Source organism: Pararge aegeria, chromosome 27 (assembly GCF_905163445.1).
Source record: "Pararge aegeria chromosome 27, ilParAegt1.1, whole genome shotgun sequence".
Lineage (NCBI taxonomy): Eukaryota > Metazoa > Arthropoda > Insecta > Lepidoptera > Nymphalidae > Pararge > Pararge aegeria.
Genome location: NC_053206.1, coordinates 1,694,634 through 1,718,238, shown reverse-complemented (window position 1 = coordinate 1,718,238; position 23,605 = coordinate 1,694,634). Strand labels below are relative to the sequence as shown.

The 23,605-nt window shown below is 47.7% G+C and overlaps 2 protein-coding genes across 2 annotated transcripts; both read right to left on the bottom strand.

Moving 5' to 3' along the window:
- Window positions 1-916: 916 nt before the first annotated feature.
- On the bottom strand, window positions 917-3,682 carry LOC120635532 (zinc finger protein Xfin-like). Its single transcript, XM_039906551.1, has one exon. It carries the CDS (start codon window positions 3,680-3,682, stop codon window positions 917-919), a length of 2,766 nt encoding a protein of 921 aa, XP_039762485.1.
- Window positions 3,683-6,067: 2,385 nt separating this feature from the next.
- LOC120635531 (probable histone-lysine N-methyltransferase PRDM7) lies at window positions 6,068-23,605 on the bottom strand. The gene is made up of 6 exons (XM_039906550.1): window positions 23,533-23,605; window positions 21,796-21,872; window positions 20,530-20,623; window positions 18,979-19,085; window positions 17,967-18,112; window positions 6,068-6,200 (listed from the first exon to the last, which is right to left on the bottom strand). Exons 1-6 carry the CDS (start codon window positions 23,603-23,605, stop codon window positions 6,068-6,070), a joined length of 630 nt encoding a protein of 209 aa, XP_039762484.1.

Genomic DNA, 23,605 nt, shown 5'->3' with positions numbered 1-23,605 from the left:
GACACCACACACCTTTGAGAACATTATGGAGAACTGACAGGCATGCAGGTTTCCTCACGATGTTTTCCTTCACCGTTGGAGCAAGTGATATTTTTATTGCTAAAAACGCACATATCTTAGAAAGGTTAGAGGTGCGTGCTGGGATTCGAAGTGCGAAGTCCCCACTGCCTACATATGAATTAAAAAAACAATATTACCTTTTTTTTGTTTTACAACAAACTTTATTCACATAACAGCAAAGATACAGAAGTTTAAGGAAAAGAGAAGAAAGTGTAAAAAGAAACGACACACGTCACTTTTCCATACAATAAATAAACAAAAGTGACGTTTGACAGCAGTGATTGCAAGATTTACGCCTGTCGCAAGATACGTAATCACCCTGCGGGCTTTATTAATAAGCGTGGCATAACGTCGGAATAGATAAACAGTTTTTTGGTAAACTTCAACTTGAGCTCTAGACTGCATCTTACCAGCTGGTAATAATCCAGCGTAATCCAGCCCAAGATGGTAACCGGCTAACCTGCTATAGAAGTATAGTTTTATCTAACCTATACTTCAGATCGGTTTCTACGCGACATCGTATCAGAACGCTAAATTGCTTGGCGGCTCGTCTTGGTATGGTGGTAGCCGCGGCCGAAGCCTCCGACCAGACCAGAACTGAGACAATTCAGAAACTTTACATTGTCAAGTTGCCCCTACTGATGGTCAAATCCGACACGTCCCACTATAACTCACAACGCTCAACGCTGCGTCACGAAGGTCGTCTAATATTATATTCCGACGTTATGCCAAGTTTATATGGGGTTTAGAGTTTTGACCTTGCTGCTATAATGGGGGCAACAGACTCAGCCCCCTAAAAGTAAATTCGAAGTACCACCCACTAGGTTACCACCTTTCAAGACAGAAGAAAGAATTTCTAAAATAGGTGTGTTCTCATGTGTCTCTTCAAGTCGCCGCTTTGTATACATTTGTAATCACAAACATTACAAGAGAACGGTTTCTCACCAGTGTGTGTTCTCACGTGTTTCTTTAAGCCACTGCTTGTAATACATTTGTAATCACACACATTACAAGAGAACGGTTTCTCACCAGTGTGTGTTCTCACGTGTTTCTTTAAGCCACTGCTTGTAATACATTTGTAATCACACACATTACAAGAGAACGGTTTCTCACCAGTGTGTGTTCTCATGTGTGTCTTCAATTTACCGGTATCTCTACATTTGTAATCACACACATTACAAGAGAACGGTTTCTCACCAGTGTGTGTTCTCATGTGTCTCTTCAAGTCGCCGCTTTGTATAAATTTGTAATCACACACGTTACACGTAAACGGTTTCTCACCAGTGTGTGTTCTCACGTGTTTCTTTAAGCCACTGCTTGTAATACATTTGTAATCACACACATTACAAGAGAACGGTTTCTCACCAGTGTGTGTTCTCACGTGTTTCTTTAAGCCACTGCTTGTAATACATTTGTAATCACACACATTACAAGAGAACGGTTTCTCACCAGTGTGTGTTCTCATGTGTGTCTTCAATTTACCGGTATCTCTACATTTGTAATCACACACATTACAAGAGAACGGTTTCTCACCAGTGTGTGTTTTCATGTGTCTCTTCAAGTCGCCGCTTTGTATAAATTTGTAATCACACACGTTACACGTAAACGGTTTCTCACCAGTGTGTGTTCTCACGTGTTTCCTTAAGGCACTGCTTGCAATACATTTGTAATCACACACATTACAAGAGAACGGTTTCTCACCGGTGTGTGTTCTCACGTGTTTCTTTAAGCCACTGCTTGTAATACATTTGTAATCACACACATTACAAGAGAACGGTTTCTCACCAGTGTGTGTTCTTATGTGTGTCTTCAATTTACAGGTATCTCTACATTTGTAATCACACACATTACAAGAGAACGGTTTCTCACCAGTGTGTGTTTTCATGTGTCTCTTCAAGTCGCCGCTTTGTATAAATTTGTAATCACACACGTTACACGTAAAAGGTTTCTCCCCAGTGTGTGTTCTCACGTGTTTCTTTAAGGCACTGCTTGTAATACATTTGTAATCACACACATTACAAGAGAACGGTTTCTCACCAGTGTGTGTTCTCATGTGTCTCTTCAAGTCGCCGCTTTGTATAAATTTGTAATCACACACGTTACACGTAAACGGTTTCTCACCAGTGTGTGTTCTCACGTGTTTCTTTAAGCCACTGCTTGTAATACATTTGTAATCACACACATTACAAGAGAACGGTTTCTCACCAGTGTGTGTTCTCACGTGTTTCTTTAAGCCACTGCTTGTAATACATTTGTAATCACACACATTACAAGAGAACGGTTTCTCACCAGTGTGTGTTCTCATGTGTGTCTTCAATTTACCGGTATCTCTACATTTGTAATCACACACATTACAAGAGAACGGTTTCTCACCAGTGTGTGTTTTCATGTGTCTCTTCAAGTCGCCGCTTTGTATAAATTTGTAATCACACACGTTACACGTAAACGGTTTCTCACCAGTGTGTGTTCTCACGTGTTTCCTTAAGGCACTGCTTGCAATACATTTGTAATCACACACATTACAAGAGAACGGTTTCTCACCGGTGTGTGTTCTCACGTGTTTCTTTAAGCCACTTCTTGTAATACATTTGTAATCACACACATTACAAGAGAACGGTTTCTCACCAGTGTGTGTTCTTATGTGTGTCTTCAATTTACAGGTATCTCTACATTTGTAATCACACACATTACAAGAGAACGGTTTCTCACCAGTGTGTGTTTTCATGTGTCTCTTCAAGTCGCCGCTTTGTATAAATTTGTAATCACACACGTTACACGTAAAAGGTTTCTCCCCAGTGTGTGTTCTCACGTGTTTCTTTAAGGCACTGCTTGTAATACATTTGTAATCACACACATTACAAGAGAACGGTTTCTCACCAGTGTGTGTTCTCATGTGTCTCTTCAAGTCGCCGCTTTGTATAAATTTGTAATCACACACGTTACACGTAAACGGTTTCTCACCAGTATGTGTTCTCACGTGTTTCTTTAAGCCACTTCTTGTGATACATTTGTAATCACACACTTTACAAGAGAACGGTTTCTCACCAGTGTGTGTTTTCACGTGTTTCTTTAAGCCACTGCTTGTTATACATTTGTAATCACAAATATTACATGAAAACGGTTTCTCACCAGTGTGAGTTTTCAAATGAGATATCAAGTGAGATTTCTTATTGGTCGTATGTCCACAACGGTTACACTTTAATTCGTTTTTGTCGTGTGTGTGTAAAATCAAGTTATTATCTAAATTTTTTTTTGGGGTATAACTATACTGACGAATATCATTTTGTAGTAATATTATATTAATATTTTTGGGGTTAGAATTGAGTAGAGTTTCCATAACTTTTTTATGGGCTGTATGTGTTTTTTTATTTTCGATTTTATTCACAATGGGTTCTGTGTACTTAGCTCTTTTTGTCGCCGGTTCTGTTATGCACGTCGAATTATTAAAATCTTCGATCTTTTCATCAATTTGGGTGCTTAATTCGTTTTGAATTTCATATGTTTTTTTCATCGGCGGTACATACTTACGCTTGTCGGTTACGTTCTCTGTTTCATTTTTCACATCATGTTTTCGTTGGGTTTCCTTATCGGTGTCACATTCAACTCGTTTGGCTTGGTTCATTACGGGTAGTGGTTTTTCGTTATTTTCTTGCGAAGACGTTTGCGGTTTTTTGTATGCCACCGCAGATTTATCGGGAGATGTTCCTGCAACGTTTTTCGTAACTAAAAATCATCTGGAAATTACCAACTCGACATACATAAATTTTACTTTATCTCAGATTTAAGAACGCACAGAAGCCGCGTATACGACAAATGTTGAAGCATCAAAAACCACTCTACTTTAGTAATGTTTGTCGAACAGGCGGTTAGTCACTACATAACATATTTTTTATTTTTTTAATCTTTATTTTTTGGGGACTTTTATCCTCGAAGACATATGCGAGCCCCATCGTAACCTACACAGTAAAATCCTTAAGATTAAGGATTAAGGATTTAATTAAGGATTTGCTTAAGTTTAGTATAATGATGGTTTCAGAATGCTGTAGGGCTTACCCCGTTATTGTAGTGCATCTGAAATGTTCGCGTGGGCTCATACTGATTACTTTTTTTGCCATCAGAAGAAAACCAATAGCATCCTTGATGAAAAGAATGTGGGTAAGCAGTAACGGCATTCTGGAAGCACTAATAAATCGATACGACTCTCCAATTCACAAGTTGTATGTTAAACTCCACATAGGGCTGCCTGGACGCAAAAAATTTAATTTGTAACTTTTTTTTTATATTGCATATTAGTATTTAATGTAAGTTTTTTTTTGTTTAGTTAAGTTTTTAATTATTCTTTTTATGTTATAGTGTAGTGTGCAGTGATGAGTCATAGATACCAAATAAATAAATAAATAAAACAAAAAAAGAACCAAATATTACAACTAATACTTTGATACTATTGTACGATTCAAGGTTGAGCCGAAGCAACTAAGTCATAATTCATCGCGATCGCAGATGTTGGGCTACTCAGGGCACTTTGCGCAATACCTATGTCGTAATAACTGAGGTTGTGTCGGCTCATCAGTGAAACCCTTCCACCTAGCTTTAGTTTTAAGTTTACGAATGTAGTTATCGCCATCATCTCACTACCGTGTAATTCTTATGTAATGTAGGCATCAAAAGTGCCACCTATGGGCCTACTTGAATAAATATATTTTTGAGATTGACTTTGACTTTGAACATTTAGCACTTGAAAGTATTATTTTTTTTTATTTGGCTTTTCAAAAAAAAATTTAAAGTAGCTTATATAGTGTGAAAACAAAATTTTCAGATACTTAGGTAAACATCGCAAGCAAACAATTAGTGCTAAACTAGCTTCCCACTACGTAAACAAGATAAAATTATGTCCAGATGGCCTGAATGAAATGAAAGTTGCCTATGCAATGTATAAAATTTCACTCAGGCCATCAAAATAATTTGAAAGATGTAGTACTGCTATTTTATGTTACCATAATAAGCTAAACAAAGTAATAATTACTCCTCAGTTACTCCTTAGTTACTTATTTAGTAATTAATTTATCCCTAATGTTTTTATCATAAAATGGGAAAAAGATTGTGAGCTAGCAACACTCCGCGAGTGTCAAGAGAGACGTGCGCGGGGCGTCTTCACTGTTTTTCACACAATGCACTGCATACAATAATGGCTGAATGTGGGTTCTGTATGTTCTTACTTCTGTGATTGAAATAAAAAAAATTGAATTCATTTATTATACGTAGGCCTAATGTAAACATGCTTCAACGGTAAAGGGAAAATCGTGAGGAAATCTGAATGCCTGAGAGTTACACATAATGTTCTTAAAGGTGTGTGGAGTCCACCAATCACCAATAGGCTAGCGTGGTGGACTACGGCCTTAACCCCTTCTCATTGTGTCCTGTAACGTGAGGGCCGGCAATTGGTTACTACGATGATGATATACAACTTATTTTTCTTTTAATTCTTTTAACCTGCATAATGTTCTCAAAGGTGTTTGGAGTCCACTAATCCCATGCTCTGTAGTGAGCAGTGGCGAGTACAGGGTTTTTGCCAGGGTATGCAAATAGAAGGGAGACGACAGGAAATAGAGAAAACTCTTTTCCTTTATGAGACATACAAAAATGTTAGAGTAGGCAGTGCTTTTATGCGTGTAAGAAGTGCACGCCACTAGTAGTGAGCCGGTAGTTGATTGATGTGATGATGAAGAAGAAGAAGAAGAAATACATTATTGCACACAAACATGAAAATATACATAAAATATAGAATAAGCAACAGAACAAGAATTGTAGGCATGCAAAGGCGGCCCTATTACTGCAAGCAATCTCTTACAGGCAACCTCTGGCAGAAGGAAAAGCTGCAAGAGAGCGGGATAGAGCAATTATAAATACATATATATTCGAAATAAAATAGACATACATATAATATAAATATAAGAAGATGATGACGATTGCAAAAATTCAGACTATATATCGCAACTTCCATAAGCAGTTAGTGCGTACCAAACTTCTGTGCGTATCCCGCAGGGGAGTTGTATGTCCGTATGTTGATATGCAGCATGTTGGCGAACTCGCCTCCGTAGAACACCATCAGCTCCGTGAAACGGGGAACGATTTTTATCGTCCTGAATTAATATAAATAGAGAAACCACGCTTTTATGTATGTGAACATAGAGATCTTAATAATATGAAATGTTTTGTATGCGTCACCTTGTCGCCGCGGACGAGACTCAGAGCACTCGATTTATAACAAAACATTCGTGACAGTTGGCGACTTTATTGTAATTCTTCTCATATGCTGTGAACGCACGCCTAGTGTACGCAGTTGTTAATAAAATAGTAATGGGGTATTCACAGCGCGAAGTATTTCACCTCTAAACATTTAGTGGTACGGGCGCTGGGAGCCGTCGTTCGGCGAAAAGTGTACTGTAAGTGTTTATTCTATGCTTCAAACCTTAAGTATAGAACGTTCTACGTTCACTGGCTAAAAGCGATTCCTATTGCCTAGTGTTATATTATTGAGATTTCTATTACCATAATGTTGTCTTAATATGACGTAAATATTTCAAGTAACACAAAAATACGTTCGTCTATCCAGTTGTGAGTATCCAGTTGTGATATACAGCACCTGTAGTACAGCTCGCCCCGGTACTAGAAAGCGACCAGGTTCTGCTCGCACCAGTGGCACGAGCAGTTCACGTAGCGTATCCAGTTGGATATACAGCACCTGTAGTACAGCTCCCCCCGGTACTGGAACGCGACCAGGTTCTGCTCGCACCAGTGGCGCGAGCAGTTCATGTAGCGCATCCAGTTGGATATACAGCACCTGTAGTTCAGCTCCCCCCGGTACTGGAACGCGACCAGGTTCTGCTCGCACCAGTGGCGCGAGCAGTTCACGTAGCGTATCCAGTTGGATATACAGCACCTGTAGTACAGCTCCCCCCGGTACTGGAACGCGACCAGGTTCTGCTCGCACCAGTGGCGCGAGCGGTTCACGTAACGTATCCAGTTGGATAAACAGCACCTGTAGTACAGCTCCCCCCGGTACTGGAACGCGACCAGGTTCTGCTCGCACCAGTGGCGCGAGCAGTTCATGTAGCGCATCCAGTTGGATATACAGCACCTGTAGTTCAGCTCCCCCCGGTACTGGAACGCGACCAGGTTCTGCTCGCACCAGTGGCGCGAGCAGTTCATGTAGCGCATCCAGTTGGATATACAGCACCTGTAGTACAGCTCCCCCCGGTACTGGAACGCAACCAGGTTCTGCTCGCACCAGTGGCGCGAACAGTTCACGTAGCGCATCCAGTTGGATATACAGCACCTGTAGTACAGCTCCCCCTGGTACTGGAACGCAACCAGGTTCTGCTCGCACCAGTGGCGCAAGCAGTTCACGTAGCGCATCCAGTTGGATATACAGCACCTGAAGTACAGCTCCCCCCGGTACTGGAACGCAACCAGGTTCTGCTCGCACCAGTGGCGCGAGCAGTTCACGTAGCGTATCCAGTTGGATATACAGCACCTGTAGTACAGCTCCCCCCGGTACTGGAACGCGACCAGGTTCTGCTCGCACCAGTGGCGCGAGCAGTTCACGTAGCGTATCCAGTTGGATATACAGCACCTGTAGTACAGCTCCCCCCGGTACTGGAACGCGACCAGGTTCTGCTCGCACCAGTGGCGCGAGCAGTTCACGTAGCGTATCCAGTTGGATATACAGCACCTGTAGTACAGCTCCCCCCGGTACTGGAACGCGACCAGGTTCTGCTCGCACCAGTGGCGCGAGCGGTTCACGTAACGTATCCAGTTGGATAAACAGCACCTGTAGTACAGCTCCCCCCGGTACTGGAACGCGACCAGGTTCTGCTCGCACCAGTGGCGCGAGCAGTTCATGTAGCGCATCCAGTTGGATATACAGCACCTGTAGTTCAGCTCCCCCCGGTACTGGAACGCGACCAGGTTCTGCTCGCACCAGTGGCGCGAGCAGTTCATGTAGCGCATCCAGTTGGATATACAGCACCTGTAGTACAGCTCCCCCCGGTACTGGAACGCAACCAGGTTCTGCTCGCACCAGTGGCGCGAGCAGTTCACGTAGCGTATCCAGTTGTGATATACAGCATCTGCAGTACAGCTCCCCCCGGTATTGGAACGCGAGCAGTTCACGTAGCCCATCAAGTTGTGATATACAGCACCTGTAGTACAGCTCCCCCCGGTACTGGAACGCGACCAGGTTCTGCTCGCACCAGTGGCGCGAGCAGTTCACGTAGCGCATCCAGTTGGATATACAGCACCTGTAGTACAGCTCCCCCCGGTACTGGAACGCAACCAGGTTCTGCTCGCACCAGTGGCGCGAGCAGTTCACGTAGCGCATCCAGTTGGATATACAGCACCTGTAGTACAGCTCCCCCCGGTACTGGAACGCAACCAGGTTCTGCTCGCACCAGTGGCGCAAGCAGTTCACGTAGCGCATCCAGTTGGATATACAGCACCTGAAGTACAGCTCCCCCCGGTACTGGAACGCAACCAGGTTCTGCTCGCACCAGTGGCGCGAGCAGTTCACGTAGCGCATCCAATTGGATATACAGCACCTGTAGTACAGCTCCCCCCGGTACTGGAACGCAACCAGGTTCTGCTCGCACCAGTGGCGCGAGCAGTTCACGTAGCGTATCCAGTTGTGATATACAGCATCTGCAGTACAGCTCCCCCCGGTATTGGAACGCGAGCAGTTAACGTAGCCCATCAAGTTGTGATATACAGCACCTGTAGAACAGCTCCCCCCGGTACTGGAACGCGACCAGGTTCTGCTCGCACCAGTGGCGCGAGCAGTTCACGTAGCGCATCCAGTTGGATATACAGCACCTGTAGTACAGCTCCCCCGGTACTGGAACGCGACCAGGTTCTGCTCGCACCAGTGGCGTGAGCAGTTCACGTAGCGTATCCAGTTGTTATATAAAGCACCTGTAGTACAGCTCCCCCCGGTACTTGAACGCAACCAGGTTCTGCTCGCACCAGTAGCGCGAGCAGTTCACGTAGCGCATCCAGTTGGATATACAGCACCTGAAGTACAGCTCCCCCCGGTACTGGAACGCAACCAGGTTCTGCTCGCACCAGTGGCGCAAGCAGTTCACGTAGCGCATCCAGTTGGATATACAGCACCTGAAGTACAGCTCCCCCCGGTACTGGAACGCGAGCAGTTCACGTAGCCCATCAAGTTGTGATATACAGCACCTGTAGTACAGCTCCCCCCGGTACTGGAACGCGACCAGCTTCTGCTCGCACCAGTGGCGCGAGCAGTTCACGTAGCCCATCAAGTTGTGATATACAGCACCTGTAGTACAGCTCCCCCCGGTACTGGAACGCGACCAGGTTCTGCTCGCACCAGTGGCGCGAGCAGTTCACGTAGCGCATCCAGTTGGATATACAGCACCTGTAGTACAGCTCCCCCCGGTACTGGAACGCAACCAGGTTCTGCTCGCACCAGTGGCGCGAGCAGTTCACGTAGCGCATCCAGTTGGATATACAGCACCTGTAGTACAGCTCCCCCCGGTACTGGAACGCAACCAGGTTCTGCTCGCACCAGTGGCGTGAGCAGTTCACGTAGCGTATCCAGTTGGATATACAGCACCTGTAGTACAGCTCCCCCCGGTACTGGAACGCGACCAGGTTCTGCTCGCACCAGTGGCGCGAGCGGTTCACGTAACGTATCCAGTTGGATAAACAGCACCTGTAGTACAGCTCCCCCCGGTACTGGAACGCGACCAGGTTCTGCTCGCACCAGTGGCGCGAGCAGTTCATGTAGCGCATCCAGTTGGATATACAGCACCTGTAGTTCAGCTCCCCCCGGTACTGGAACGCGACCAGGTTCTGCTCGCACCAGTGGCGCGAGCAGTTCATGTAGCGCATCCAGTTGGATATACAGCACCTGTAGTACAGCTCCCCCCGGTACTGGAACGCAACCAGGTTCTGCTCGCACCAGTGGCGCGAACAGTTCACGTAGCGCATCCAGTTGGATATACAGCACCTGTAGTACAGCTCCCCCTGGTACTGGAACGCAACCAGGTTCTGCTCGCACCAGTGGCGCAAGCAGTTCACGTAGCGCATCCAGTTGGATATACAGCACCTGAAGTACAGCTCCCCCCGGTACTGGAACGCAACCAGGTTCTGCTCGCACCAGTGGCGCGAGCAGTTCACGTAGCGTATCCAGTTGGATATACAGCACCTGTAGTACAGCTCCCCCCGGTACTGGAACGCGACCAGGTTCTGCTCGCACCAGTGGCGCGAGCAGTTCACGTAGCGTATCCAGTTGGATATACAGCACCTGTAGTACAGCTCCCCCCGGTACTGGAACGCGACCAGGTTCTGCTCGCACCAGTGGCGCGAGCAGTTCACGTAGCGTATCCAGTTGGATATACAGCACCTGTAGTACAGCTCCCCCCGGTACTGGAACGCGACCAGGTTCTGCTCGCACCAGTGGCGCGAGCGGTTCACGTAACGTATCCAGTTGGATAAACAGCACCTGTAGTACAGCTCCCCCCGGTACTGGAACGCGACCAGGTTCTGCTCGCACCAGTGGCGCGAGCAGTTCATGTAGCGCATCCAGTTGGATATACAGCACCTGTAGTTCAGCTCCCCCCGGTACTGGAACGCGACCAGGTTCTGCTCGCACCAGTGGCGCGAGCAGTTCATGTAGCGCATCCAGTTGGATATACAGCACCTGTAGTACAGCTCCCCCCGGTACTGGAACGCAACCAGGTTCTGCTCGCACCAGTGGCGCGAACAGTTCACGTAGCGCATCCAGTTGGATATACAGCACCTGTAGTACAGCTCCCCCTGGTACTGGAACGCAACCAGGTTCTGCTCGCACCAGTGGCGCAAGCAGTTCACGTAGCGCATCCAGTTGGATATACAGCACCTGAAGTACAGCTCCCCCCGGTACTGGAACGCAACCAGGTTCTGCTCGCACCAGTGGCGCGAGCAGTTCACGTAGCGCATCCAATTGGATATACAGCACCTGTAGTACAGCTCCCCCCGGTACTGGAACGCAACCAGGTTCTGCTCGCACCAGTGGCGCGAGCAGTTCACGTAGCGTATCCAGTTGTGATATACAGCATCTGCAGTACAGCTCCCCCCGGTATTGGAACGCGAGCAGTTCACGTAGCCCATCAAGTTGTGATATACAGCACCTGTAGTACAGCTCCCCCCGGTACTGGAACGCGACCAGGTTCTGCTCGCACCAGTGGCGCGAGCAGTTCACGTAGCGCATCCAGTTGGATATACAGCACCTGTAGTACAGCTCCCCCCGGTACTGGAACGCAACCAGGTTCTGCTCGCACCAGTGGCGCGAGCAGTTCACGTAGCGCATCCAGTTGGATATACAGCACCTGTAGTACAGCTCCCCCCGGTACTGGAACGCAACCAGGTTCTGCTCGCACCAGTGGCGCAAGCAGTTCACGTAGCGCATCCAGTTGGATATACAGCACCTGAAGTACAGCTCCCCCCGGTACTGGAACGCAACCAGGTTCTGCTCGCACCAGTGGCGCGAGCAGTTCACGTAGCGCATCCAATTGGATATACAGCACCTGTAGTACAGCTCCCCCCGGTACTGGAACGCAACCAGGTTCTGCTCGCACCAGTGGCGCGAGCAGTTCACGTAGCGTATCCAGTTGTGATATACAGCATCTGCAGTACAGCTCCCCCCGGTATTGGAACGCGAGCAGTTAACGTAGCCCATCAAGTTGTGATATACAGCACCTGTAGAACAGCTCCCCCCGGTACTGGAACGCGACCAGGTTCTGCTCGCACCAGTGGCGCGAGCAGTTCACGTAGCGCATCCAGTTGGATATACAGCACCTGTAGTACAGCTCCCCCGGTACTGGAACGCGACCAGGTTCTGCTCGCACCAGTGGCGTGAGCAGTTCACGTAGCGTATCCAGTTGTTATATAAAGCACCTGTAGTACAGCTCCCCCCGGTACTTGAACGCAACCAGGTTCTGCTCGCACCAGTAGCGCGAGCAGTTCACGTAGCGCATCCAGTTGGATATACAGCACCTGAAGTACAGCTCCCCCCGGTACTGGAACGCAACCAGGTTCTGCTCGCACCAGTGGCGCAAGCAGTTCACGTAGCGCATCCAGTTGGATATACAGCACCTGAAGTACAGCTCCCCCCGGTACTGGAACGCGAGCAGTTCACGTAGCCCATCAAGTTGTGATATACAGCACCTGTAGTACAGCTCCCCCCGGTACTGGAACGCGACCAGCTTCTGCTCGCACCAGTGGCGCGAGCAGTTCACGTAGCCCATCAAGTTGTGATATACAGCACCTGTAGTACAGCTCCCCCCGGTACTGGAACGCGACCAGGTTCTGCTCGCACCAGTGGCGCGAGCAGTTCACGTAGCGCATCCAGTTGGATATACAGCACCTGTAGTACAGCTCCCCCCGGTACTGGAACGCAACCAGGTTCTGCTCGCACCAGTGGCGCGAGCAGTTCACGTAGCGCATCCAGTTGGATATACAGCACCTGTAGTACAGCTCCCCCCGGTACTGGAACGCAACCAGGTTCTGCTCGCACCAGTGGCGCAAGCAGTTCACGTAGCGCATCCAGTTGGATATACAGCACCTGAAGTACAGCTCCCCCCGGTACTGGAACGCAACCAGGTTCTGCTCGCACCAGTGGCGCGAGCAGTTCACGTAGCGCATCCAATTGGATATACAGCACCTGTAGTACAGCTCCCCCCGGTACTGGAACGCAACCAGGTTCTGCTCGCACCAGTGGCGCGAGCAGTTCACGTAGCGTATCCAGTTGTGATATACAGCATCTGCAGTACAGCTCCCCCCGGTATTGGAACGCGAGCAGTTAACGTAGCCCATCAAGTTGTGATATACAGCACCTGTAGTACAGCTCCCCCCGGTACTGGAACGCGACCAGGTTCTGCTCGCACCAGTGGCGCGAGCAGTTCACGTAGCGCATCCAGTTGGATATACAGCACCTGTAGTACAGCTCCCCCGGTACTGGAACGCGACCAGGTTCTGCTCGCACCAGTGGCGTGAGCAGTTCACGTAGCGTATCCAGTTGTTATATAAAGCACCTGTAGTACAGCTCCCCCCGGTACTTGAACGCAACCAGGTTCTGCTCGCACCAGTAGCGCGAGCAGTTCACGTAGCGCATCCAGTTGGATATACAGCACCTGAAGTACAGCTCCCCCCGGTACTGGAACGCAACCAGGTTCTGCTCGCACCAGTGGCGCAAGCAGTTCACGTAGCGCATCCAGTTGGATATACAGCACCTGAAGTACAGCTCCCCCCGGTACTGGAACGCGAGCAGTTCACGTAGCCCATCAAGTTGTGATATACAGCACCTGTAGTACAGCTCCCCCCGGTACTGGAACGCGACCAGCTTCTGCTCGCACCAGTGGCGCGAGCAGTTCACGTAGCGCATCCAGTTGGATATACAGCACCTGTAGTACAGCTCCCCCCGGTACTGGAACGCAACCAGGTTCTGCTCGCACCAGTGGCGCGAGCAGTTCACGTAGCGCATCCAGTTGGATATACAGCACCTGTAGTACAGCTCCCCCCGGTACTGGAACGCAACCAGGTTCTGCTCGCACCAGTGGCGCAAGCAGTTCACGTAGCGCATCCAGTTGGATATACAGCACCTGAAGTACAGCTCCCCCCGGTACTGGAACGCAACCAGGTTCTGCTCGCACCAGTGGCGCGAGCAGTTCACGTAGCGCATCCAATTGGATATACAGCACCTGTAGTACAGCTCCCCCCGGTACTGGAACGCAACCAGGTTCTGCTCGCACCAGTGGCGCGAGCAGTTCACGTAGCGTATCCAGTTGTGATATACAGCATCTGCAGTACAGCTCCCCCCGGTATTGGAACGCGAGCAGTTAACGTAGCCCATCAAGTTGTGATATACAGCACCTGTAGTACAGCTCCCCCCGGTACTGGAACGCGACCAGGTTCTGCTCGCACCAGTGGCGCGAGCAGTTCACGTAGCGCATCCAGTTGGATATACAGCACCTGTAGTACAGCTCCCCCGGTACTGGAACGCGACCAGGTTCTGCTCGCACCAGTGGCGTGAGCAGTTCACGTAGCGTATCCAGTTGTTATATAAAGCACCTGTAGTACAGCTCCCCCCGGTACTTGAACGCAACCAGGTTCTGCTCGCACCAGTAGCGCGAGCAGTTCACGTAGCGCATCCAGTTGGATATACAGCACCTGAAGTACAGCTCCCCCCGGTACTGGAACGCAACCAGGTTCTGATCGCACCAGTGGCGCAAGCAGTTCACGTAGCGCATCCAGTTGGATATACAGCACCTGAAGTACAGCTCCCCCCGGTACTGGAACGCGAGCAGTTCACGTAGCCCATCAAGTTGTGATATACAGCACCTGTAGTACAGCTCCCCCCGGTACTGGAACGCGACCAGCTTCTGCTCGCACCAGTGGCGCGAGCAGTTCACGTAGCGCATCCAGTTGGATATACAGCACCTGAAGTACAGCTCCCCCCGGTACTGGAACGCAACCAGGTTCTGCTCGCACCAGTGGCGCGAGCAGTTCACGTAGCGCATCCAGTTGGATATACAGCACCTGTAGTTCAGCTCCCCCCGGTACTGGAACGCAACCAGGTTCTGCTCGCACCAGTGGCGCGAGCAGTTCACGTAGCGTATCCAGTTGTGATATACAGCATCTGCAGTACAGCTCCCCCGGTATTGGAACGCGAGCAGTTCACGTAGCCCATCAAGTTGTGATAAACAGCACCTGTAGTACAGTTCCCCCCGGTACTGGAACGCGACCAGGTTCTGCTCGCACCAGTGGCGCGAGCAGTTCATGTAGCGCATCCAGTTGGATATACAGCACCTGTAGTACAGCTCCCCCCGGTACTGGAACGCAACCAGGTTCTGCTCGCACCAGTGGCGCGAGCAGTTCACGTAGCGCATCCAGTTGGATATACAGCACCTGTAGTACAGCTCCCCCCGGTACTGGAACGCGACCAGGTTCTGCTCGCACCAGTGGCGCGAGCAGTTCACGTAGTGCATCCAGTTGGATATACAGCACCTGTAGTACAGCTCCCCCCGGTACTGGAACGCAACCAGGTTCTGCTCGCACCAGTGGCGCGAGCAGTTCACGTAGCGCATCCAGTTGGATATACAGCACCTGTAGTACAGCTCCCCCGGTACTGGAACGCGACCAGGTTCTGCTCGCACCAGTGGCGCGAGCAGTTCACGTAGCGTATCCAGTTGGATATACAGCACCTGTAGTACAGCTCCCCCCGGTACTGGAACGCGACCAGGTTCTGCTCGCACCAGTGGCGCGAGCAGTTCACGTAGCGCATCCAGTTGGATATACAGCACCTGTAGTACAGCTCCCCCCGGTACTGGAACGCGACCAGGTTCTGCTCGCACCAGCGGCGCGAGCAGTTCACGTAGCGCATCCAGTTGGATATACAGCACCTGTAGTACAGCTCCCCCCGGTACTGGAACGCAACCAGGTTCTGCTCGCACCAGTGGCGCGAGCAGTTCACGTAGCGTATCCAGTTGTGATATACAGCATCTGCAGTACAGCTCCCCCCGGTATTGGAACGCGAGCAGTTCACGTAGCCCATCAAGTTGTGATATACAGCACCTGTAGTACAGCTCCCCCCGGTACTGGAACGTGACCAGGTTTTGCTCGCACCAGTGGCGCGAGCAGTTCACGTAGCGCATCCAGTTGGATATACAGCACCTGTAGTACAGCTCCCCCCGGTACTGGAACGCGACCAGGTTCTGCTCGCACCAGCGGCAAGAGCAGTTCACGTAGCGCATCCAGTTAGATATACAGCACCTGTAGTACAGCTCCCCCCGGTACTGGAACGCAACCAGGTTCTGCTCGCACCAGTGGCGCGAGCAGTTCACGAAGCGCATCCAGGTTGATATACAGCACCTGTAGTACAGCTCCCCTGGTACTGGAACGCGACCAGGTTCTGCTCGCACCAGTGGCGCGAGCAGTTCACGTAGCGCATCCAGTTGGATATACAGCACCTGTAGTTCAGCTCCCCCCGGTACTGGAACGCAACCAGGTTCTGCTCGCACCAGTGGCGCGAGCAGTTCACGTCGCGCATCCAGTTGGATATACAGCACCTGTAGTACAGCTCCCCCCGGTACTGGAACGCAACCAGGTTCTACTCGCACCAGTGGCGCGAGCAGTTCACGTAGCGCATCCAGTTGGATATACAGCACCTGTAGTACAGCTCCCCCCGGTACTGGAACGCGACCAGGTTCTGCTCGCACCAGTGGCGGAAGCAGTTCACGTAGCGCATCCAGTTGGATATACAGCACCTGTAGTACAGCTCCCCCCGGTACTGGAACGCAACCAGGTTCTGCTCGCGCCACTGGTGCGAGCACTTCACGTAGCGCATCCAGTTGGATATACAGCACCTGTAGTACAGCTCCCCCCGGTACTGGAACGCGACCAGGTTCTGCTCGCACCAGCGGCGCGAGCAGTTCACGTAGCGCATCCAGTTGGATATACAGCACCTGTAGTACAGCTCCCCCCGGTACTGGAACGCGACCAGGTTCTGCTCGCACCAGTGGCGCGAGCAGTTCACGTAGCGCATCCAGTTGGATATACAGCACCTGTAGTACAGCTCCCCCCGGTACTGGAACGCAACCAGGTTCTGCTCGCGCCACTGGTGCGAGCATTTCACGTAGCGCATCCAGTTGGATATACAGCACCTGTAGTACAGCTCCCCCCGGTACTGGAACGCGACCAGGTTCTGCTCGCACCAGTGGCGCGAGCAGTTCACGTAGCGCATCCAGTTGGATATACAGCACCTGTATTACAGCTCCCCCGGTACTGGAACGCGACCAGGTTCTGCTCGCACCACTGGTGCGAGCAGTTCACGTAGCGCATCCAGTTGGATATACAGCACCTGTAGTACAGGTCCCCCCGGTACTGGAACGCGACCAGGTTCTGCTCGCACCAGTGGCGCGAGCAGTTCATGTAGCGCATCCAGTTGGATATACAGCACCTGTTGTTCAGCTCCCCCCGGTACTGGAACGCAACCAGGTTCTGCTCGCACCAGTGGCGCGAGCAGTTCACGTAGCGCATCCAGTTGGATATACAGCACCTGTAGTACAGCTCCCCCAGGTACTGGAACGCAACCAGGTTCTGCTCGCGCCACTGGTGCGAGCAGTTCACGTAGCGCATCCAGTTGGATATACAGCACCTGTAGTACAGCTCCCCCCGGTACTGGAACGCAACCAGGTTCTGCTCGCACCAGTGGCGCGAGCAGTTCACGTAGCGCATCCAGTTGTATATACAGCACCTGTAGTACAGCTCCCCCGGTACTGGAACGCAACCAGGTTCTGCTCGCACCAGTGGCGCGAGCAGTTCACGTAGCGCATCCAGTTGTATATACAGCACCTGTAGTACAGCTCCCCCGGTACTGGAACGCGACCAGGTTCTGCTCGCACCAGTGGCGCGAGCAGTTCACGTAGCGCATCCAGTTGGATATACAGCACCTGTAGTACAGCTCCCCCCGGTACTGGAACGCGACCAGGTTCTGCTGGCACCAGTGGCGCGAGCAGTTCACGTAGCGCATCCAGTTGGATATACAGCACCTGTAGTACAGCTCCCCCCGGTACTGGAACGCAACCAGGTTCTGCTCGCACCAGTGGCGCGAGCAGTTCACGTAGCGCATCCAGTTGGATATACAGCACCTGTAGTACAGCTCCCCCAGGTACTGGAACGCGACCAGGTTCTGCTGGCACCAGTGGCGCGAGCAGTTCACGTAGCGCATCCAGTTGGATATACAGCACCTGTAGTACAGCTCCCCCCGGTACTGGAACGCAACCAGGTTCTGCTCGCGCCACTGGTAAGAGCAGTTCACGTAGCGCATCCAGTTGGATATACAGCACCTGTAGTACAGCTCGCCCCGGTACTGGAACGCGACCAGGTTCTGCTCGCACCAGTGGCGCGAGCAGGTCACGTAGCGCATCCAGTTGGAGCTGTTGGCGTCGTCGGCGTCGACCACGTGCGACCGCTTGCCGTTGCGATCGTACAGCTGTACAAACGTTATGTAAGAAACCTTCAAGAAGGCTTTTATTTGGTTTGAAGTCTTTTACATTTGCATGTAAGTTAAATTGTCATCATCATCATGACGCCAACCCATTGCCAGCCCACTATAGAGTACGGGTCTCCTCTCACAATGAGAAGGGGTTAAGGTAGTCCACCACGCTGGCCCCATGCGGATTGGTGGATTCCACATACCTTTGAGAACATTCTGTAGAATTCCTTCATGCAGGTTTCCTCACGGTGTTTTCCTTCACCGTTGAAGCAAGTAAAATTTTAATTACTTATAACGCACTAAACTTACCTATTACCTTGACTCGGCCCTAACTATGAGCGGTGATAGCCCATCGGGCAAGAGCTCGGCTTCACTTTCGGGGGGCCGAGTTGGAATCCCAGCACGCTCCTCAAACTTTTCGAAGTTATGTCCGTTTTAAGTAAATAAAGTATTACTTGCTTTAACGGTGAAAGGAAACATCTTGAGGAAACCTGCATGCCTGAGAGTTCTACATAATGTTGTCAAAGATGGAGTCCACCAATCCGCACTGGGCCAGCGTGGTTGAATACGGCCTTAAGATGGTTTGATATGATGATAATGACAAGGTTGCTTGGAAGCATCCGACTCCGCTTTCAGCTCTCTCAAGATAGAAAAATGAATGTTACAATGTAAAATGTAAATTGTTGATGTTGGAGCAACTGGTGAGTTTCTTGCCGGCTACTTCTCGGTAGAATCTGCCTTCCGAACCGGTGGTAGAGTCACTACAAACAGACAGACTTGACTTTTCAAAAGTGCTTATATTAGGCCTACTTGAAATAAATGAATTTTGAATTTTGATGATGACTAATATTATGAGTATATACCTGCCAGCAATACGAGGATGTTACTTCTTTGGACTTCTTGCCCTGGTAAGGGCCGAAGCGGACCCCACTCGGCAAGCTTAACGTAGTGAACACTCCCAGACCAGCTCCTATCAAATTACGAAATTTCCAAAAATATAATACACTAGCTTCTGCTGCGACTTCGTCTGCGTGGACTTCAGAATTGGGCCTATAGCTTCGCTCGCTAACAACTTTTTATCCTACCACGGGAGGTATTTCAGAGATCGGTATAGATAGTACATGTACTATTCCATAGCGTAGGTGACATGCATACATAATTTCAAAGCTGTCTAAAGCTGTCGGGAACTACTAAAGGAATCGGTTAAAAAGGTAGCCTATGTTCTTTTTCATATGCAAGCATGCCAAATATCATTCGAAATGAAATAAATAAATTATTTATTTTGCTAAATATGGGTACTTATTGGTGTTTAGGATATAAAGTTTGACGGCCGATTGGCGCAGTGGGCAGCGACCACTTTCTGAGCCAAGGCGGTGGGTTCGATTCCCTGGTTGTTTATCTATATATTATAAGTATCTATGTATATTATTCATATAATAATTCATCAGTCATCTTTAGTACCCATAACACAAGCTATGCTTACTTTAGGGCTACATGGCGATATGTGTATTGTTGATACATCAACATGCAAAATTTAAACGTTAAATTATTTAAATAATAATCTAAATTTTTATCAATTATTTTAATAATTACATTTAGCAGTTGAAAGTGCATAATTTACCTCGAATGTTCTGTCGGTTACCATAAAATGGGAAAAAGTTTGTGTGCTAGCAACATTCCGCGAGTGTGAAGGGAGACGTGCGCGGGAAGTTTTCCCTGTGTTTGGACATAATAAATGAGGGTTCTGCATGTTTAAATGATTTTACACTTTTATTGTACCATACCACCATATAAACATATAGTAAAATTATAAATAAAAACGTAACAAAAAGTATACAATTTGGCGGCCTTATCGCTACATAGCGATCTCTTCCAGGCAACGAAAGGCGTTAAACACAGCTCAAGAAGAGAAGTAGGACCACCTACTTCTCTTCTTACTTCTATGCTCTCTTCTTACTTATTTTGTGGAATAATGTTTGAACCTTAACTATAACAACCTTTCAGACGATGTCGTGCAATTTGACTCCGCTTTTAGCAACATGTAAAGCTACTCGTATAAACACTTTGGTATCGAGACCATTGCGGATTTGATCCGAACAACGCATCGGGCTACGACCTCGAGGTCTTTTTCTGAAACTGACCGACTTTTCAAGATTGTCTCCATCTGTTCTGGTAACGTGACCGAAGTAGTTGAGAATTCACTGAAGACTGGTTGTTAGCTTTATACAAATTTTAAGATGTCTTAATATAGACGTGTTGGCCCTTCGTGCCGTCCACGGGACTCGCAGCATTCTCCTCAGCACCACATCTCGAAAGCGTCTATACGTTGTTGATCATCTGCTTTAATGTGTCAGCTGCATGCGTAAATATAGGAAAAATACTCGTTATAAAAGATTACGGTAACGCAGTCAAACCTGGTATGATGGATGGGGCGAGGTGCAGGAACACGTGGGGAATGGTCAGGGCGGCGCGCGGGACTATAGGAGGGTAGGGCGATTTTGATGGCACCTGTTACCAGAAGTTAAACATTATAAAACCCTTACCGGCCCACTACATCGTCAAATTAAAATAGACCTAATGGCTCTAGATTTAAAGTCGCAAATCCTGTACTTTTGATTTTGGTTATACAAACGTAGCCTTGCTACAAGATTTGATCGCTCGCAATCGAGCAGTGGTTTTCGTATAAAAAAATTCTGTATAGTCAAAGTAAAATGGACCTAATGTCACTCGATTTAGAGTCCAAATTCCACCAGGTAGCCTCTCCCAACGTAAGAGTTAGTCCATAATCAGCTCGCTGGGCAGACGGGTTGGTGATCGCAGTAGATGCTAGTACTAGCACAGATGCTGCCTACTCTCCGTTATATTACCTTAGTAACCTCGTACGACATCCGCGAGAAGACAAGGGATTTTGAACTTTAAAAGAATGCAAATAAGTTCAAATTCAAACCACGTAGCAATTGCTACGGGCCCCGCGCAGAAGAAGACACACAGACATCGCCTGTAGTAAATTACTATATAAGAGAAGTGAGAAAGACGCGAGCGCGGTTGATCCCCGCGCACCGCTCCCCTCGCGCGGGTTAATGCCAGTTTCGCGATATAGTAAAACGACTGTCCGCTCGTAAATTTTAACAATATCCTACTTATCCTACTTAACTTATCCTACTTACGACTTAATATTATAAATGTCAATGTAAGTTTGTTTGTTACGCTTTCACGTAAAAACTACTAACCGATCATCATGAAACTTTGTACATTCTTGGAAGTGTTAGAAGTAATATAGGATACTTTTTATATCGACATTAAGCTCGGTTCCTTAAGGAGAGGTGATGAGTGTTTGACGATTTTACACTCCGACAAATTATAACCGATTTAAATAATTATTTTTGTACTATATAGGTATATAATATGTGTTTAATTTTGCCCAAACTGTGGTTGTAGATAGAGGACAGAACTCCTCAGCGGACAGCAGCAAACCCCTCATTTAAGTCTCAGCGATAATACATACTTCTAAATTTAATTCCACATCAAACGCAGACGAAGTCGCGGGCAACAGCTAGTAAAAGAATATAAGATCAAGTTTACTCCAATGTTAGGGCTACTGTAGCATTGGTATAACATTTGCTCGCTCGCAATCGAGGAGTCGATTTCGAGTTTGGAAACACTTTAACATCGGAACCTACCTTGTCGTCGGGTACGATGAGCAAGGGTCCGTGTATAGAGCAGTACTCAAACACGTAGTCACGACACTCCGCGCAAACTACAACAGAAACTTTAATAGTACCTACTACGTAATAATTGACGGACAAAGGAGACTTTTTTATTTATCTCCCCATCAGGCCTAGATATCATTTTTGTGAGATATAATTTTTGTCTAATGCATGTGGCATTAGACAAAAATTATATCTTCCGATAAGGGATATACTTAATTAACGTTAGTTACGTTATTAAGCACGGGAAAATGGAATAGGAGAAATATTCCCCCGTTCTTAATTACACATATATCATCTGTATATTATTTTCACTTGTGCTCCATTCCTTTAAGAGTTGATAAAGTTGTAAGATATTTTTTTTTCTTAATCTGGGGAGATATTTGTCTCCTGCCCAGTGACTCCGTGCTGACAGAGGATATAATTAACGTGTACGCCTGCTAAAGCATGGGAACATGGAACAGGAGAAGTTTACCCCCGTTTATATACAAGTGGAAATTTTCGCGGGGAAAGGATAAAAAATTTTCTTCGCATTTATGAGCATTGGCGCATTGGTGGAAATAATAGCCAAAACACACTATGTAAAAATAAAAGGGGGTATTTTTTTTTATTCATTTTAACTTCATTTTTTATAATATTGTAACCAATTCTACGTGACGGGGCAAAAACGGCGAGGCGACGGAATTATAAGACACGTGTGAAGAACAAAGTTGTATTTAGAATTCACTTAGAATTACTTGACAGTCTAGAACAGTGTCCCTGGCTAAAGTCCCACGCAGGTAGGTCCTGTAGGTTTCACTAGCAAGGTTCCTAACTACAGCGTCCGGCAAGTGTCTTCGAGAGGAAAGCGTTTGCTGAAGAACTGAAAGCAGGTACCGCTAGTGATTGACAATGGTTGAGGGATTGACAATGGTTGGCCGTGGCACCGTCTTGTACTAGTGGGAAAAAATCTCTTTAGCGCGATTTACATTTCAAGCAACTACAACTAACGCCATCTAGTGTTAGCGGGTCAGTATTGCGTTTTATTGTAATGTTACAATATGATTTATTTAAATTATTTCTTATAGTATATTTATAAATGTACATAGATAAAGTATACAAAAAACCTATGTCAAAAACTAAATGAAATAAACTAATAATTAGAGTAGTTCGTTGTTCTTTTAAGCTTTAAAGAATCGAGTCAGATTCTTGCAAACACTTTTTTTTTGTAACATTTTTGTTTTTTTTTTTCTCAAATAATTAACTGTTTTAGGAAAAGATTTTTATACTTAAATTAAGATACGGAATTGCTACATACTATACTACATACTAGAGCCTATTTAAGTTATAACAAGATATTTCTCTTGTTATAACTAAGTACTAACTTGTTAATCTAAGTCCAAGGCCGTGGGTTCGATTCCCACAGCTGGAATATGTTTGTGTGATGAATATGAAATTTTTATTTCTCAGTGTCTGGGTGTTCATATGTATATTATAAGTATTTATGTATATCATTCATAAAAATATTCATCAGTCATTTTAGTATCCACAACACAAGCTACGCTTACTTTGGAGCTAGATGGCGATGTGTGTATTGTCGTAGTATATTTATTTATTTATTACTATTATAATTAATTAGATTGAGATATAATACACTGTGCGCGGGTAGAAAGCCTCATAATAGGCCCAGTAAAGTGCACTGCTGATCGGCGGCACAAAGATGTCACTTACAAACATATTCGTCTAAACTCGGCTCGTCGTGCTCGGCGTAATGGAAGCGTTGCTTCTTACACAGATTGCGCAT